The sequence below is a fragment of the Pezoporus wallicus genome, unplaced genomic scaffold (genome assembly GCF_028554395.1).
Source record: "Pezoporus wallicus isolate ANWC-B61680 ecotype Strahan unplaced genomic scaffold, APGP_CSIRO_Pwel_v1 contig_8692, whole genome shotgun sequence".
NCBI lineage: Eukaryota > Metazoa > Chordata > Aves > Psittaciformes > Psittacidae > Pezoporus > Pezoporus wallicus.
The window spans coordinates 366708-380521 of NW_026642640.1; the positions used below are offsets into that span (position 1 = coordinate 366708).

The following is a 13814-nucleotide window of genomic DNA, read 5'->3' on the forward strand; positions in this document are numbered from 1 at the left end:
CCGCGGCAGCGGGATGAGGGGCAGGGCCGCGCGAGCTCCGCCCGGCACTGTCCCGTTACCCGCAGACATGGCGGTGGGCTGCGCGCCGCCGCTGAGGGGCAGCAGCCGCGGGCTCGGCAGCGGTAAGCGACCGGCGCTGTGAGGGACGGGGCGCGGAGGGGAAGGGCTGCGAGGGGCGGAAGCGCCTGGACCCATCGTGAGGGGCTCGCTCGGCCGGGGTCAGCTGCGCACAGGGCCCGCGTTCTTACCTGGGAGCAGCAAGAGCAGGAATCCATCCTCTCCGAGAGCCCGGAGTCCCGCAGGCCGGTTGGACGGGACGGCGGCGGGCAGCGGGAGTCCCCTGAAGCCCGCTGTCGTGGGGGGTTTGGTTGAAGCTCTGTATTTGTACGGGGTTGGGGAAGGAAGCACTTTTGTTTTAGCTGCAGTTCGCTTTGAAAGAGACCCAAAGTCAGAACTGCTCTAACTTGCAGCCTTTCTTTAATGCTTTTGAGACTCTGCTCATGTAGATGGATAATTCATTAGTGCTGTAGGTGGTTGTAAGGGAAGTAACAGCATATGTAATTTACTTCAGGAAACTTTATTCTTCATTCATTTACATTTTAACGTGTTTTAAAAAATGTTTAAAACCTTAGACATTTAAAACTAAATGTGTAGTTCTGCGCAGACAATATGAGGAATGCAAAAGGTATATATTTTACCAGATGATCCCTAAGGTCCCTTCCAACCCAATCCATTCTGTGATTTTACTTGCTAACTTTTTGTGATACCTGATTAATTGCACTTCCAGTTAAATGGAAGGTGGAATAGTGTGAAGTTTTCAGGAATTTGGAAAAAGGACAGAAGATGTCAGGGAGAGCTGTAATGGCTACGATGCAGAGCCTGTGCCCACTGCTCAGGAGCCCTGTTTAAGCTCAGCCGTGACCCTTCAGTCCCTGCCTCGGCCCTGCCACTAGGTAGCCTCTGGCCTTGTCTCTTGAATGGACCTTGGACCTACATTGTCTCCAGCACTGTTTCTGGCCCCATCTGCTGCTGCTCCTGACTGGACTCCCTGGGTGGACCCTGGATGCGATTCATCTCCTCTGCTTAGGTGGTCACTCTCAGTGGACTGTGCTCTGTTCAGGTCTGTTGGGACTATACCCTTGTCCCCAAGAGTACCACCAGTGCTTTGGTCACCCTGAGCTCCTGGCTCACACTGTTGGAGAGGATTCCTGCTCTTGCTGCCCGCAGATAAGAATTTGTGTTAGAAACCTCCTGTCAAAATAAAAGTTCATGTGAAAATGAGAACTGGATTTTAGTGGATAAGAGGAAAGTGCCTTTGGGGGTTCAAAATCTACATATATTTTGCTTTCTTTTTCCCGCAAGAAAATATCTCAAAAAAAAAAAAATTTCACCAAAACACACAACAAAACTTGCTTTGGTTGTAGCTTGTGTGTGAATAAGCTTATTGAGAAACTTTCTCAGATGTGCACTTTGATAAGTGTTTGATAATTCTCTTACTATTTTGTAGTTGTCTTTAGGCAGCAGAAATGGAAAAGCTCTGTCTCCACAAAAGCAAAAATGCCTCCTTGCAATTTTGTACCTGAAAAATACAAAGTAAGTCATACATACTGCACTGTATTTAAGTAAGATTGCATTACTAGATTGGACTGATAGGCTTATCTGCTATAAATAGTTCATTAAGTATGATTATAGAATTTGGTAGTTTGGAGAAAAACTAATTCCATTCCAACCAGGATGTAACCTATAGTTTTACCTGTGTGGCAGTTCTGTAACAGGTTGGCTACACTGTTGATTTGAAAAGCTAAGGAAGAGAGAAGTGCAGAACAGAAATCTTAACTTCAAAAGCTGAGTTTTGGGGGTTTGTAGAACATTCTACGTGCCAGAATTTGTTAAAGTCTTAGTTCTATGAACAACTGCTATAGACAGCTGTGTAATCTATGTGATTCACTACAGCCCCATTAGTCTGGATCTTTAGAAAGCATAAATGGATACTGACTTTTTTTATTGCACTCAGTCCCATTCATATGAACGCATGCGGGAGATTCGTGAACAAAATATTTCTCCTTCATTGAGAACGTTTTACAAGAAGCCATTGTTGCTGCATCAAGGACACATGCAGTGGTTATTTGATTATGAAGGACGAAGATACCTTGATCTCTTTGCTGGAATTGTCACTGTTGGTGTTGGTCACTGTCACCCGTAAGTATGTTACTATTTGATTCATGCTATAAAATGCAGGAAGAGATACTTACTTTGGTTTTCTCTTTGTTAATCTGTGGCATTGTGAGCCTAAAACCAGAATATAGTTCATTGTATTGTCATGTATGATTTACATTAAGGTCAATTTCCTCTGCATTTTGAAAGATTAATCGATTCTGTCTACTTGCTCATTGATCTGGCAAATGGCACAGTGTCTGAATTTTCAGGATTAATAACAGATGGGCGTGCATGTGTATGAGTAAACGTGTATAGAATTGAATCCCTTTGTCTCTTTTTGTGCTACATACAGGAAGGTAACTATGGCTACCCAGAAACAGCTTGCTCACCTCTGGCATATCTCTAGTATCTACATGCACCCATCAATCCAGGAATATGCTGAAAAGCTAACTTCTCTTTTTCCAGATCCACTTAAGGTACTTTGCTCCTTACAGGACCAGGGGCTGGTGAAGGGGATGTCTGTAAGAAACATTTAATATAAAAATATATATTAAATAAGTGAGAGCCACAATATCTGTGGAGAGAAAATCTGTATGGGGACTACAGACTGTCAGAGAGCATGATGACCCTCAAAGCCTTTTCTTTAGACCTAATGTAGGCAAGCATAATATCCCAAGCTCCTGTTCTGTTTGTTCTCTCCGTCAAGTTGTTAATGTGAAAGGACATTGCCAAGCTTTAAAGTTACTGAAGGAACTAAGATGTTAACTTATCTTTCATGTAGTCTTTCATGTAGTCAGGCTTAATTTGTTTGATCTCATAAAAATTCACAGTGAAAAGTATTTGACAGTACTTTGTGTAGTGAGCTTTATAGACATTTAAATAAGTAACCCACATAAATGTCATGTTTCATATGCCCAGAAAGAGTAAGAAAAACACTGGCTTTTTTTCGGGTAAAATAAACTGGTGATAAAATGAACTTGGGCTAGCAGGAGAGTATGAAGTTACTGCAATCTTAGGAATGAAGGAGAGTAACAAAACCAAAACAATACAAAAAAAAAGTGTAAAGTATCTGAATAGTTTAAGCAGTGGAAAATCTCAACCAATTCTGAAAAATTTACTTTAAAAGTGGTGACAATAGAGTTTGAGCTGTTTTCGAACCTCAGAACTCATAAACAGGATTTACCCTTTGTTCCCAGTAAGCCAACTGCTTATCTTTTCTATTCCATGGTTATGTCTGTGTAAGTCACTCCTAGTAACTAATATGCAGGTACACTGTAGCAGCACTTTTTACCTCTGTGAAGGTTATTTCTGTTCAGTCAGGCGTGTTCAGTTTAACCCAGACACTTTCTTTTTTCTTTGAATCACTGTTCCATTTTAGGAAAACCTGAAGACTCCAACTCTTAAAGATTTCTTTTTTTTACTCTTTCTGTGTAAATCAGCTTGAAGCTTAACCTTAGTTCTCACCTGTAGTGTATGGGCAACACTGCTTCTTGCAGTGAAGTAATCTTGTATTAGTGATAGGTCATAGCTCCTGATGTTAACAAATGACATGGCCTGATGCTGAGCAACGTGGTGGTTGTTCACTGTACTGATCCTAAGCATTCTCCTTTAGGTGGTTTATCTAACCAACAGCGGGTCAGAAGCCAACGATTTGGCTATGTTCATGGCAAGGCTATATACTCGTAACTTTGACATCATCTCTTTCAGGTAATGATGATCATTTGTGTATAAGTATCTATCTGCCTAAGCCAAGGAATAATGGGGAACTCTTTAACTCCAGATGTGCTGAGTAGAAAGCTATAAAATTATTTTATTTGACAAAAAGGAGTAAAACAGGAGTTGAAGATTTGGTACAGTACATTAGGACTAGCTTGCATTCAAAACAAAACCTGCAATTTTTGCCTTTGTTGCTTAGAAAAGGGTCTAGTCTCTGCACTAAGAATGTGCTTTGGTGGACCTTTGTTCAGAGCCACAGCATGCTTCAGCAATTGCTGCTTTCTTCCTTCATTCCACCCCTGCAGTATCCCCCTTTGTCCCCTTTGTGGGGGTACAAAGGTAACTCTAGAATAATGGTGCAGTGAACCGCAGCAGGGAACTGCTGTGGCTTAAAGCTAACCTGGTGAAAGGACTCATTTTTTTTTCTGCTTATTTTGCTGCCTTATATTTCTGCCAGATCCCTGAACCATAGTTCACTGCACTGGTACACAAAGCTCTTCTGGCTTCACAGCAGAGGTGGTGCAGGAGTGAGTGTAAGCAGTTCTCTTTACTATGCATCCCAGGCAGCCTCAAGGTCTTGCAATGAAGCACTGTATTTTTCTACTCTTCCATTCAGTAGAACATTGGGTACCCACCTTGCTTGTATATTATCATTAATGAATTTCTGATTCGCTAATAAAACTGGTAGGAAATCACCATGTGACTTAATGATTGCAGCATCTGTTGGAGAGAGCAGTGGTTCCATAGATTCAAAGAACAGGTATGTTTGCTGTGTAGGGCTCAGGTGCTACAGCAGAACTTCATGAGACACTGTTGGAATTGCTTTTGGTTCCAATCATTGTTCTTTTCTCCTTGAAAACATTACCTTACGATTTTAACTTTTGAAATTTCAGGGAACTAGTGCAGATAGTAGTCACGGGTCTTCCAAAACCAGAGGAAAAATGGCAGTAGGAATATTTGTGTTTCAAGTGTAACAATGCTCATTTTCCCTAATAATATATAGCTCAGAAACCTACCTTCTTAGACTAATAATGTTGCTACAATCCCTTCTTGGAAATGAGTGGTGTTCATCTACTTTCTTTGTTTACACAGGGGAGCATACCATGGAGGCAGCCCTTACACGCTGGGATTGACATCTGTTGGTCTTTATAAGCATGGTGTTGCCAATGGCTTCGGTTGTTTAACAGTGAGATTTTTATTTTTTTTTTTTTTTTAAATAATCTGGGTAACTAACAGTTTATTGTTGAATATTTTAACCATTAGTACATTTCCTATTCTTGAAGTGCTTTATGGTCACTAGCTACAATGTAGCTATCCTGCTGCGTAAGTATAAAAGCCACAGTCCCTTTTACTTCTCCATAAGGTTACTTACGCTAATTTGGAGACAGGACAGCCATAACATGAGTGGTCGTGATTTACAGTTCTTTAGTCATGTTTGGTTCTTGCATGGTAAGGTGCAAATTAATGTTCTGAAGCCCTTTTCACAAGCTGATTTTGGCAAATCTGTGCAAAGCTGCTTTCAGCTATCTGAAGCAGATCCTCCCCTGGAACAAAAAGAAACAAAATAACCCTGTGATGTCTCTCATTTCAGCAAGACAGGAGGCATATCAATTGGGGGTAGATGGCAATGTGTTATCTCCCTGCCCTTGAGCAGATAGGAAGCTGGCATTGGCTACTCTTGGTTTGTTCTGGTGATAGCTCAGCCACAGCACTGGCTATAGAAAGGCTCCTTTGTAACAGCCTACTAACCTGGCTCAGTAAATGAGTTGTCTGAAGTCATGCGGTATTTTGTCAGCAGACACAATTTGAAGGCTGGAGCTCAAAATTTCCAGCCTATAATTACTTTACTAGATCTGCCTGCCTCCCTGTGTTTTGCAGATTTTTAACATACTTCAGATTATTAAAGTACTACTAGAAACTCTAAAAATGTTGCTATTAATCTGAGATAACCAAAACTGCTGACTAACAAAGAACAAAACAAAGGAAATTATCAACTCACTATTGCTGGAACTTATTGGTTCCAGAACTGTCTCTGTTCTACCATTTCTTGAGGGGGAAGTTCATTGTTACTCTACAAGTGTTTTTCAGAGAAGTTGCTTGAACTAGGTATCCTCTTTGACTCTAACAGACTTTTTGGGGGTTGGGTTTTTTTTCCACTAGTCATCCCTAAGTATGATCAAAACATCTCTTAGAAAGGTCTCATCAAACCTGTAGCTTTCTCTTATGCTTGGCAGACAATGTTACCAGATGTTTTTCGTGGTCCATGGGGAGGCAGCCATTGTAGAGATTCTCCAGTGCAAACTGTTCGAAAATGCACCTGTTCTGAAGGTTGGTCAATGACAAAGAAGTATTTGGCTTTTATATTAGAGAATACTAGAGGGCTGTGGAAATAGATTAATTACCTCCTCTGGGAAGGTAGACCTCTGGGTAGGATTTGCAAAAGCAACCAAAGAAAATATTGCAGAGTGCATAGAGCATCTGCTTCCCACTGAGAAAGATCTGTTCTTAAAATCCCAGCCTTTGTTTCCAGCATTTGTCATGATCAACTCCAGAAGCTGGGGAACTCAGTTTGGCACATCTGAAAGAACAGAAGTGTTGATTGGTGTTTTCCAGCACTGACCATAACAGGTGTTTCTGAAGTTTTGACAGCTCTACAGCTTTTGTTTTGGAGTAATATGAATGAATAGCAAAGACAACCTGTAGCCCATGATACGCAAAAAGCCATGAGGCAAACCATTCTGCACGCAGCACGAAGTGAAAGCTCCTTCTACTGCTCTCCTCTTAACAATGGTTACAGTGAATTATTTGTGCAGTTTCAACAAGTACTCTGTAGTATTTTAATTCACATGCATATGTAACAATGTTTTTTTTCTAGCTTTGCCCTCCCTAGTGGATGGGAGCATTAGCTATACTGTTATTTCAGTATAGACTGATGTGCAGCTGTATTTTCCAGAATCCTTATACTTGCACTAACCTAACGATTCCTCATGTCATACACTAATGTTTATTAACCCCTGAGAAAGTGTCTGCTTATTCCTTCTGCTTATGTAGGTGATTCACAAATGCTGTCTCTAACGTACAGCTTGCTTACCTGTACAATGTGTAACGTCATCTGTCAGCTTTGCCTTGCTGTTTTGTCATTCCCTAGAGTATAAATCGTTTAAGAGAAAATAAGGAACTCTCTCCTTTAATGTTTAGCTTTCTGTTGTGTTTTTGATAGGTGATATTTAACATGCAGTCATAGTTGTTGATTAGATGTGTAATTTCATGTTTTGAAGCTAATTTTGTGTCATTTAAAGTAAATTTAAACTATTCCCCTGTGAACAGGTGTATGTCATGCAAAGGACCAGTACATTGAACAGTTCAAAGATACTCTGAATACCTCAGTACCAAAGACAATAGCTGGATTTATCGCTGAACCAATTCAAGTAAGTAGTTTGCTGTTTCTCAACTGTGATAGCAAAAATAGTGTGAAACATTAAAATCTTACAAACTTTAGCTACATTCTAACCATGCACTTCTGCTTTTTTTTTATTATTTTTAATGCCTTAAGCACCTTAAATATTTGAAACAATGGCTGTACTGTCTTAAAATCTCGGCTTTTGTTCCTGATTTCAGTGGAGCTAGAACTTTGCTCATGAAGTTAAACAGAGAATCATGATTAAACGTACACATTTTTTTCTGCATTTAAATAGTGATACATGCTGTTGTTTAGTGTCTAATACCTTGTTCCAAATTTCATTCTGCTTTTTACTGGTTTTGTAACCTTATATCAATTCCTACTTTCGCCTCTTCCCAACCATGTTGTCCACTATATTTTTAGCAGCTCTCCAGCAAGTGGTGGCCATGGTGTTCATTCCTTTGGTACTTTACCCTAGTTTCAGAACTGCTGTATATTGTGGTTCTTAAGTAGGAAGAATAGGGAATATATCCTGGAAACAGGAAAAGTAACAAAAAAAATGAAAATTGTGACCACAGAGATAATTGGAGCCGTCTCTGGTTTCCTGTCTTCTAAGCCTTTACATACCTAAGTCTAAGCAGCCATTACAGTCCAGGTGTAGAGTGGGATTTCTGATCCGAATAAAAACTGGCAAGGTGAACAGTAATCGAGGAAACAATGTTTTAAACAAATTAACCAAAGAAGGGATGTGAATTCTGTAGTTTGTCATCAAAAGCAGTCTTTGGGTTTCTCAGAATGTAGGTTTTTTAGGTACTTGTTTTGGCAGCTTATCTTTAATCAACTATTTCTTAGAGTGATCCAGTTTACAGTATGGCCTCACAAACATTTATACCAGCACAACTGACAGAACAGCAAACTGCCCTGTGAAATGAGAATGAGTGACCTGGGCAGGAACTTTTTGAAGCAGTTTCGCTGCTGAAGCCAGAAGCTTGAAACAAGTCTTGCTATTACCTGAGGGCTGCTCATATTTTTCCCTGTTGTGGGATAGTCACACAGTTGAACTCCAGTTTATTTGTCTGTTCCTGAAGACATTTTCTTTTTTTGTCTTGCCAGGGTGTTAATGGAGCTGTTCAGTACCCAAAAGGTTTCTTAAAGGAAGCTTACCAGCTAGTACGGGAAAGACAGGGTGTCTGTATTTCAGATGAAGTGAGTTACATTTTTTTTTTTGCATAGCAACTCTAGAGTTTGGGGTACCTCTGAAAGTCGTCTTAAAAAAATACAACTGGAAGCCTGGAAATAATCTGAATGAAATGCTATACACTTCATGGCTTAAATTTAACACATTGCATCTTTGCACAGTGCATCTTTGTGAATGCTCCATCCCTGGCGGTGTTCAAGGCCAGGTTGCACAGAGCCTTGGGTGGCATGGTTTAATGGGAGGTGTCCCTGCCCATAGCAGGGGGGTTGGAACTAGATCAACTTAAGGTCCTTTCTATTTAGCAATAGGTAGGTAGGTAGTTAGGTAACTATTCTATGATTCTGTGGTCTTTCCAGGCATAGGAGTCTTCCAGGTTTTACTACCTTTATTCTGCTATGTGGTATTCTGGCTTTAGACACAGACTTCAATCCTTACCTTTTGGGAGCAGTAAATTTCCACAAATATGTGGTATGAGGCTTGCAACTTCCTCTTATGAGTGTTGTTGGCGTACATAAACTCTAGAAGGGAATTGATTGCTGTACCCCTGCAAATATGTTTTTGAATGTGGAATTGGAATTGGAAATTGGAATTAAGAAGTGGAATTTGCTTAGCTAAAACTATTTTGAAATAGTAGCAAGTGCTTCAAAGTGACAATGGTATGTACCTCAAGCATTGCAGTAATAGAGATCAGCAATCATGGGGTTGCTTTTGAAATGTGATAAGCAACTGCATTTCCTCTCAGTTTTGAAATGGAAGCTGCTTATTTATGCATCTCACCATGCCTAAGACATGGTGATGTGTTACCTCTTCCATATGCAAAAGAAAAACCCAATTACAGTAACAGTAAATCGTATTTTGTGCAAAGCCATCTGAATAAGGATCCTAATGCAAGTTGATTCCAGAGATAGCTGCAGTTTAATGCAAATTAGTGACAATAGAAAGACAAGAAAAACGAAACATCTTATAAAATATGAGTAAGTGATGGGGATTTCTATGTGTTTGTCTTTTGAAAGGTACAGACAGGATTTGGACGGACAGGCAGCCATTTCTGGGGATTTCAGACACATGGTGTAGTCCCTGACATTGTTACTTTGGCAAAAGGAATTGGTAATGGCTTTCCAATGGCAGCTGTTGTTACAACAAAAGGTGCAAGAGTTCTGTTCAGCTAAGATTTAAAATAGAGCAATTACAAAATACAGTCTACAATATTTACCTGCTGGAGACATGTGTGTCAAACAGCTGAGCTCTGTGAGTAATCGTTGTCTCAGTCAATTGACAGATGAATTGGATTCTCATTGCTCACATCTTTTTACCAAGTGCTGTGCTATACGAGTGCAAAGCTTTGTCTAAATGGGGTGAGTTGTGTAACTGTGGCAGGGATGACCTTGTGAGTTACCCAGCTGGTATAGCTGGTAAATACTCGAAATCCTCGTTGAATTCACAGTATTAGTAATCAACATTCTGTGAGTTTGTAAGAAGGCCAGCTGCTTCGTTCTTACAAATGACTGGCTGAATCTAGTAAAGGAGATTTGTAGATGTCAGTTTACGGGGAAACTTGACAACATGTTAGAAGTGTGACTTTTTTTTAAAAGAAGTCCGTTTTTACCATCTGCTAGACACTATAGGTTTTGGGAATAGTTATATTTTGCGCAGAATACTTGCAAGAAAAAAATAAAATCTTTGTATCGTGTTGTCTCCAGTAGAATCAGGCTTGAAGCACATCAAATGTAACCGTTAAAGCACATAAGTACTGTTACCAAACATAAGGCAGCTGTAAGAGTAATCAATATTGTTCTTTTTCTTCTAGAGATTGCAAGTTCCTTGGCTCAAAACCTTCATGTTAACACATTTGGAGGAAACCCTTTGGCCTGCACAGTTGGAGCTGCTGTTCTTGATGTAGGCAGAACGTTGTATAAATTTATATATTTCACTATATATGTTTAATATATACTACATATTGCTACTTTATCTTGCAGCAAAAGATGAAAAATGTTTACATTTATTCTTACTATAAAGTTATATGTGGGCATCTTTTTAAATTACTGTATAAAGTGCATAAACATATGTATGTATTATGCATACATGACTAATACGCCCTACATGTAGGAAAAAACCCTCATTAATTCCACTGCAGGATTTTCATCCCTCTAAAAAGAATAGAAGCCCTCTTACTATGTTTTCAGAATTGCCTGTCTCTGTCTCCTTTATGTTCTTTACTTTGTTAATAAACAGGTAGGAAAGTGCCTTCTCAAAACCTTAGCCAACTCTTCCATAGGATTACACAAATTATCAACCAAACCAAAGGTATTCTCTGGCACACATGCTAAGCAAAATTGTTTTCAACTCCACAGCTTTTACCTTATGCCTAAAAAGCCGTAATGACCAGATAGTTAAAAGTATTTAAAGTCAAAATTCCTTCCGAAGGAAAAAAGAGAAAAACTCCTTCATTAAAAAGACAGTAGAACAAAGCTGCAACATATTTCAGTTGTCATCCAGCAGAAAATCAGGCAGTGGCCAGTACGTTGCTATTCAATTTGTTTTTATCATGTACAGACCATATGTCCTCGAATGTCACTTCATTACAGCAGATACTGTTTCTATTCACATTACTTTTCTGAATATTTTAGGGTTCTCTTTAGCTATTTTATAAGATGGTTAATCATATAAATAACAAGATTTTGAAAAAACAGTTTACGAGTACAGCCATGTTTTGGGGGTAAAACAGAAAAAAGGCTTTTTTGGCTATAAAGTAACTTGGAGCCTGGATCTGAAATAGGTCTGAGGAGGTTGGCAGAGTCAGGAAGAATAAAATGGAGTTGAGAGAAACTTTAAAAAAAAAAAAAAGGAAAAGGAAGAAAAAGGAAAACACCCATTTCAACTTCTGTAATTGTATTTTGGGTTGTTTTTGTTTTTACTGTGATTTCCTTAACGTAAATATTGAGTTCATAAAACGGTTTGTATGTGTCAGGGCTGGTAGCTGGCTGCATGTCAGAGAGGAGAGGAAAAACAAAGATGGTGATTGAAAAGCATGGTGTTGGTGAATCTAATTGCAACACTCAGGTTGTTCGCTAAATTGCTGCTCAGTAAATACAGGTATGCCTTGTCAAATTATTTTCTTCTCATGATACTGAGAAAGAATGAAAATATTTCTGGTAAGATTTTGAAAATAATCTGGTGGTCAGGTATTTTTCAATTATGACTCCATGTGAGCATGAATTACTGGATTATGTTTAGAGGAGACCTTATAGCAGCCTTCGAATACCCAACAGGGGCCAACAAGAAAGATGGAGAGGCACAGGTTGCCCAGAGAAGCTGTGGCTGCCCCATCCCTGGCAGTGTTCAAGGCCAGATTGGACAGGGCTTGGAGCAGCCTGGGCTGGTGGAAGGGGTCCCTGCCTGTGGCAGTGGGTTGGAACTGGATGAGCTTTAAGGTCCCTTCATACCAAACCATTCTATGATTCTATGATGATGTTTATTGAGTAATAAGTAAAATGCAAAAAACACTACAGCAACAAAATACTATGCTAAATTGAACTCCAGTGACATTAGATGATTGTAAGAAAGAGAAATGTAAGGACTGTAGTAGTGAAGGAACATACTCTGTAAAGAAGCGAGATAAACAATGTGTCATCAAGCTAAATGGGGATTAACAGACTTTATTAGAAGTTTTTCCTGCAACACTGTCACAGTATGTCATCTTAACCAGGCTATTGAAGAAGATGGCCTACAGAAAAACAGTGAGGATGTGGGAACATACATGCTGCTGGAGTTGGCTAAACTACGGGATAAATTCAAGATTGTTGGTGATGTCCGTGGCAAGGGACTTATGATCGGAGTAGAAATGGTGACAGATAAGGTTAGTGACTTCATTTATTCCTTTCAGTGCCATTGAAAGATTTTTCACATTTTATTCCAGTTGAAAGAATAGAAAGATTGTCTATTCAAAAACAGCTAATGAAGGGAGAAAACATTGCTCTGGCTAAAAATGAGACAGAACATTCCAGCATTTCAAGTACTTCACAAGTTTTGAGTAAACAGTGACTTGTGTGCCTTAGTTGCATAAACTCATCTTAGAAAGCAGATTAATTACGTTGGCTGACCTTTACAGCCAGAGATGGGGTGAGGTTTATTGGAAAGACTGGAAAATACTTCCTTTTCATAGAACTAATTTAGAATATCGAAGTGAAGTTTAATCTTTGCTTTCCGTAGGACCATCGCCACCCTCTTCCAACTGAAGAAGTCAGTCAGATCTTGGAGGACTGTAAAGACATGGGGGTCCTGATAGGCAGAGGAGGACTCTACAGCCAGGTACTGAGCCTCTGGTTATACGTAAAGCTTATTTTCTGCCTACATCCTTTAGTAAATAAAACAGGAAATGTATACTCTTAGGAACTAGCTCTGTTTAATCTTGCTTATTTCATAAATTAGGCAGGACTTACTTGATTCAAGCATGTTGAACTAGCTCTGAGTTTGCAGTTTTCCTTTACAGGGACAGCTTCCCCTAGAAAAGCAATGTACTGTAGTCTATGTAAATTAGAGGAAATCAGAAGTATTCAGGCATGCTAAGTCTTTGTTACTTTTCAGGTTATCACCTGACCTTTAATTTTTATATTTAAAAGAATTTATTTAGGCAAACTAAAACAAAAAAATAAAAAAGTTATTATCAAGCCTCACAGAGCAGCACAAAAGTAGGAATTGCATCTGAATGGAAATCAGCCCAACCCAATTGAAGATGCACCATGCCGTACTCACCTTCTTGCATCACACGAGTTAATAGGAGAGAACTGCCTCAGGCCTGGTCATGTCAGTGAACTGCTCGGGCATAGAGGAAACAGCTTCTGTATGAGATACATGCAGGATGGCTAAAACAAATGGGGCACTGCAACTGTCACCTCATTGGTTCTTCCACAAGTCACAGACCAGAACAAGGGTAATAATAGCTCAGAGTGCAGTAAAATCTGATTCTGTCTCACTTAAGTGCTGTTTATCTGTGAGTGTTAGCTGAGGCTGTGGGTGGGAAAGACCGTTATCCCACTCTTGCTGCATATGTGATATGATGACAGAAGAATTTAAACTGAAAGCTTTAAGATTCTTAATGTAAGTTAAATACTCTTGGAAACATTATAATATAGATTAAACATTTGGATTTAAGAACCTCCCTTCTTGACAAGTTGAACTGTGCATATATCCTTTCCTGGTCAATGTGCATTCAAGCTATAGTACCCTTACTGAAAGTTTGTGTCTAGCAATTCTTTCATGGTAGACTCTTTCATGTTTAGAGGCCTTAATAACTGCGAATACAACAGGAAATCACTTGACACAATGCAAGAAGCTGACACTCTC

General features: G+C 39.5%; 1 protein-coding gene across 3 annotated transcripts in view; it reads left to right on the plus strand.

The window, feature by feature from the left end:
* Window positions 1-13814, plus strand: part of AGXT2 (alanine--glyoxylate aminotransferase 2) — a 23063-nt gene continuing 9249 nt past the window's right edge. For all 3 annotated transcript variants that reach the window (XM_057431138.1, XM_057431139.1, XM_057431137.1), the window contains exons 1-13: window positions 1-122; window positions 1508-1593; window positions 2015-2199; window positions 2510-2633; window positions 3770-3864; window positions 4966-5059; window positions 6108-6201; window positions 7201-7301; window positions 8387-8479; window positions 9485-9617; window positions 10279-10367; window positions 12178-12327; window positions 12681-12779. In XM_057431138.1, the coding sequence (XP_057287121.1) occupies window positions 14-122; window positions 1508-1593; window positions 2015-2199; window positions 2510-2633; window positions 3770-3864; window positions 4966-5059; window positions 6108-6201; window positions 7201-7301; window positions 8387-8479; window positions 9485-9617; window positions 10279-10367; window positions 12178-12327; window positions 12681-12779 (1452 nt within the window). In that variant the 5' untranslated portion in view covers window positions 1-13. The remainder of the gene's footprint in view (window positions 123-1507; window positions 1594-2014; window positions 2200-2509; window positions 2634-3769; window positions 3865-4965; window positions 5060-6107; window positions 6202-7200; window positions 7302-8386; window positions 8480-9484; window positions 9618-10278; window positions 10368-12177; window positions 12328-12680; window positions 12780-13814) is intronic.